Here is a 5,265-nt window from a genome sequence, read left to right as displayed (position 1 = left end):
CATTTCAAGTTAATGCACGCAGTGAAATGCCTTCTAAAACTTTTAACCTTCAATAAATGAAGCTCTAGACACTCGAATACTAAATACATTTGACATCACAGATTGTGATTTTTCTATTTTGTAACTTTAATATATGAGAATATTCTGTATGTTTTAGGACCAAATTAAGAATTAAAATTCTTGAAAATAGCGCCTTTCAGAACACCCAAGGTCACTTTACAAGCAATATACAGGTCACTGCATAAGACAAAACACACAGATATGTCTTAAGACGTGTTTTAAAAGTCAACAAACACTCGCTGTTGCGAACATCGAGGGGAAGAGAGTTCCATAGGCGGGGGGCAACATAACTAAAAGATCTGGCACCCATCGTAGTAAGTTGAAACCAAGTTCACTGAAAGCCAGTCTTTAATTTCAGCTAAACAGATTGACAAAGATGGCGTAGGAAAAGAACCGGTGGGTTTGGCACACAGGTAAAGTTGGGTGTCACCCGCATAACAGTGAAAATTAATACCATATTTCCTTACAATATCACCAAGTGGGAGCATATATATGATGAAAAGAAGCGGGCCCAAAACAGAACCCTGGGGAACACCAGTGGTAACTGTAGATGTTCTTGTACTAAAACCTTTTAATTGAATATGCTGACTGCGTCCAGATAGATATGACCTAATCCAAGACAGAGCAGTGTCAGTAATACCAATGGAGACTAATCTGTCAATAAATATGTTATATGAGACAGTATCAAAGGCAGCACTCAAGTCAAGAAGGACAAGTAGAGTTAAAAGCCCAGAGTCAGCTGCCAACGGTAGATCATTGGATATCCTGAAGAGCGCTCTCAGTGCTGTGGTGGGGACGAAAACCAGATTCGAATGTTTCCTACAAGTTATTACTGGACAGATGTTCGTGAATTTGAATTGCAATACACTTTACATCTACCTTAGAGATAAATGGTGAATTTTAAATTGGACGAAAAATTCTTATTCACTACCTCCCAACTTATCCTAAATTGTCTTTTTTGTTTAATCATCATCACAGCATGACACTAGCTACAGGATAATCAAGCAGATAAAATATATCTCATGCATTTCACATGTTTAACAGGTAAATCAGTTTTTTATCTGGTATCTAAATGATTGCAAGGTCATCTGGCAGCCACAGCATTCGGAAAAAGGCAAACCAATCATTTTCAATGTGCTTATAAAGTTACTAAACAGCTGATGTTGTCAGTCACATCCTGTTTGCTCATCTATAATATACACACCCTAATCGAGGTTAATACCACCAGGACAGTTTTAGAAGTCTTTATTCAGATATTTTACGTAATGACCAGTGTGTGAAATGGTACATCCGCCAACACTTGAGTGTTTAAATGACTAATGATCTATTGATCATCACGTGTAAAGACATGAGTTCCAATTCTCTGACCTTTTCAGAGGTTAAAGGTGGGGTGGGATCGACCACTTCCTCTTCATACTCATGGTCATGGACTCTTATAATCAGCCTTTCTATTGTGAAATTACTTTTTTCCATCGGAATTGGAACATTTATAGATTTAAAGGAAGTTCACTGTACAATGAATACAAAAAAATATATAAATCAGAGCGTACAGAAGAAAAAGAAGCACATCTTATACATGTTTCTATATATAAACCAAGTTGGTGGCAGTGGTCAAGACTGGCTCTGCCCATCACCTCCTCATTAAACATTCATATCCACCACTCATGCATATTTCTGATTTAAATAAAAATTATTTGCATCATACAAACACAGTCAAGCCATTACTGTAGGAATTACTGTATAATTTGCGCTTTTGGAGCATCACAGTTTGTTCTAAAATCTAAAACAATAGATTGTTTTAAAAAGTCGGTCAGCGGCACACAATGCGACTCTTGACCCTCATGTTTCGGTCATTCTGACCTAAAGAGGATTTTATTTTTTTGCATTGAATTAAAACGTTCTGACTTAAGGCCTCGTTGATCTGTTTTGAGTCAGTTCAACCAAAATTATCCACAAAATATACAATTTTTTTGTGCATCAGCTCAGATCAGTGATTCCTATGATCAATCAGTAAAAAAAAATTAAAATACAAAACCTGTGCTAACTGAAAGTATACAAGTTGATAAGACTGAATCCAACATTTGATGATATTACATCATAATAAAAGATTTACATGCGTTTTTTAAAAGGTCGGTCATTTTTGACCGGGAACACCAAAGGATTTTCAGCACAGAACAAGGGTTAAAAATGGCTGGAGGTCATTAGATGTTATTAAATATTAGATGAAGTGTCATTCATTGTGAAGAAAGAGCAACACGCTTTACAATCAAAGGATCTCATCTAGAGATAAAACACAGAATAAAAGTGTTGTAACACTGGTTATGAAACAATAAAGAAAAATTACTCTAGACACCCACAGTGTGTCAAGATCTTCAACACTGTTTCTTTTCAACAAATGACACTTGATTTAATAGTTCAATGTCTGATGCAATATTTGCATGTTTTTATGCCTTACCTATTTAAACATTCAAGCGATCTTAAAGCATTTGAGTGCAAAAAGATGTGCTAAAGAACTCGATTCAGTATGTGTTCTGTGCGAAGTTCTCTCTCTAGGCTTATCGCATCTTAACAGACGAATACACCTGGCCAAATTGAACATTCAAGCGATTTTACACCATTCAAACGCAAGAAGACGCGAGTAATATCTTTATAATAATAATATCACCTCTCAGTCAACGTGTGAACCTCGTATTGCATTTCTTTCCTCTTTTTCTTGTGCTTGAATAGACAAATACATACAAAAATAAATTTGTTTACTAAACTGTTTAGACTCCTTGAGATCAAACTGTTTTTTAAGGACACGAGGAACATAAATAGTTTGACGGATCGCATGACAGAAATACTGCAGATCTTCACAATAATAAAACCACAACATATTCTCTCCACATCCCAAAAATGATACTCTTATGACTGATGACTAACGAGACTTTTACGAGAAGCTCTATATTGCACATATACAGAGTATTTACCATATATACTCACAAAATTCATGTTCCCGGTCTAATTCTGAATTGATTTATCAGTGCATGTTATTATAAACATTGTTTCATCAGTTTCATCACAAAAAAACACTGTATGCTTCAAAAATATAGATTTATTTCTTATGCCAAAAATCATTAGGATATTAAGTAAAGATCATGTTCCGTGAAAATATTTTGTAGATCTTGAACAATAAATATAGCAAAACTTCATTCCTGATTAGTAATATGCATTTCTAAGAACTTCATTTGAACAACTTTAAAGATGATTTTCTCAACAACAAAAATATCGTGCACCCTCAATTGTCCTCCTAATAAACCATACATCAAAGGAAAGCTTTTATTTAATCAGCTTTCACATGATGTATAAATCTCAACAACAAAAAAGTACCCTTATGTACCACGTATGGCAATAATAATCCATAAAAGTGGATGATTATTAAATAGGATGTGGATGGCAACTTCCAGGGATCCTTTCAAAAGTGCAGAACGTGGAAGACTGTGAGAAGAAGTAAGAAGCTGGGAAACAGCACAGGAGTGAGTCTGTGTGCGTCTGAGCGGCTCATGCTCAGCTTGTATTCGACGACCGTCCTATTAATGTAGTCTTCCTCTGAAGACTTGCATTTGTACGTCCCTTCGTGAGTCTTGTTCATGCTTTCAATGAGATACAAACAGCCGTTATCAGACTGAACGCAGTCCGCACGTGTCTCATCATGTTCCCAGTGATACGTGGCGTGGTGTGAAATCACGGGGCAGAGCAAGAAGTGTTTCGATGACGGAGGCACGTCGATTTCAGATGGTGTGGCTTGAGGCTTTTCTGCAGAACAGACAATCATGTGATCAGCTTGTGAAATTGGCATGAGTAAATCTGAAAGCATTTAGTTTCAAAAACCTGAGTTTTCAGATTGACTCTAGAACAATCTCAGAGAGAATTTCTGTTTTCCGACGAGAAAGCACACAATCAGCAACTTGCAAAAACACAGCATGAAAACAACCAATACAATATGCAAGCGCACACACATAAGCTAATACTGCTACAAGCTGTCCGCTCATTTCCCGTTTAAAGTGAAGAAGAAAATCACAAACTAATCAGTATTACCACAATCACGTCACAACAAAAACAAAACCGATTTAGTCTAACATTTAAACTTACGTAAATTAAATAAACGCATAACTTACTGTACCTTTAAAAAAAGCTGAAGTCGGCGCGTGTAGCTTAGCCTTAATCACCGAGTTTGAGTCAGTCTGTGTTTGTGTGATGTCAGCTGGATGAGAAGGCATTAAAACACGTTATTAACGGAAACAGCCTTAGTGATTTACAATTTATTATAATAGATATGAAAAATGTATAAGGTGTGCATTGTAAACGACACCTTAAAGAACACATTGCAATTGTTTTTATGTCTGTACTGTAAGTCTTTCTCCTCAAATACTATTGTTATTTACATATGATTAACAGTTTATTTTAATATTAAAAATGTAAAAAGTTTGCATTATAGTTGACACCTAGAAGAAAAAAAGGAGAAAAGTCATTCTCCTTAAATGCTATCGACGTTAGAAATAGCCCATACCAATATCTCATGTAACTTTAGAGACAGTCCCTAAAAAAATATAAATAAATAAACTGATTTCAGCTATATTTTCTCATTTTTATTACATTAAAATCATGGAACATTCAATGTTTACTTTATTTTAATTATTATTGATATATATTAAATTAATTAAAAACTGATACATGGTGTGTGGGGGGGGGGGGGGCATGTTAAAGTTATAAAAGTTATAAAAAAAGTTATAAAACTTTTTTGATTGAGTTTTTATTTAAATGCATTTATTGTGCTTTGTTTTGAGGACTGCCAAAACAAGGACTTGGTTGATTATATATCAATATCACTGTAATAATAATAATAATAATTATGATTATTATTTTTATTATTATAGCAAAATCTAAATACAATAATTATAATATGTTATTATTATTTTAATTATTATTATTATTTAATATTAAATAAATACATAAAAATAATAAATAATATTGTAATATTTTTAACTTGTCAAACTTACCGCAGTCTTTAAAATCCCGGACTTGGTTTCTGTGGAAAAGAGGAAACATTACTGAGATGAAGATTCAATATACAATACATAAGTGTATTTTCTGGTAAGTGAATGATACGGTGTGTGGTTTTGTGTGTGTGTGTGTGTGTGTGTGTGTGTGTGGGCGGGGGAAGTT

General features: G+C 34.4%; 1 protein-coding gene across 1 annotated transcript in view; it reads right to left on the bottom strand.

The window, feature by feature from the left end:
* Window positions 1-1,289: 1,289 nt before the first annotated feature.
* The window catches only part of LOC127934515 (semaphorin-7A), a 19,149-nt gene continuing 15,173 nt past the window's right edge, over window positions 1,290-5,265 (bottom strand). The window contains exons 13-15 of the mRNA XM_052531946.1: window positions 5,100-5,128; window positions 4,223-4,303; window positions 1,290-3,855 (exon numbers count right to left, since the gene is read on the bottom strand). Coding sequence (XP_052387906.1) covers window positions 3,515-3,855; window positions 4,223-4,303; window positions 5,100-5,128 — 451 coding nt within the window. The 3' untranslated portion in view covers window positions 1,290-3,514. The remainder of the gene's footprint in view (window positions 3,856-4,222; window positions 4,304-5,099; window positions 5,129-5,265) is intronic.

The sequence above is a fragment of the Carassius gibelio genome, chromosome A18, assembly GCF_023724105.1.
Source record: "Carassius gibelio isolate Cgi1373 ecotype wild population from Czech Republic chromosome A18, carGib1.2-hapl.c, whole genome shotgun sequence".
NCBI lineage: Eukaryota > Metazoa > Chordata > Actinopteri > Cypriniformes > Cyprinidae > Carassius > Carassius gibelio.
Note: the sequence above shows the minus strand (reverse complement) of the source record. Positions and strands in the feature narration are given on the sequence as shown.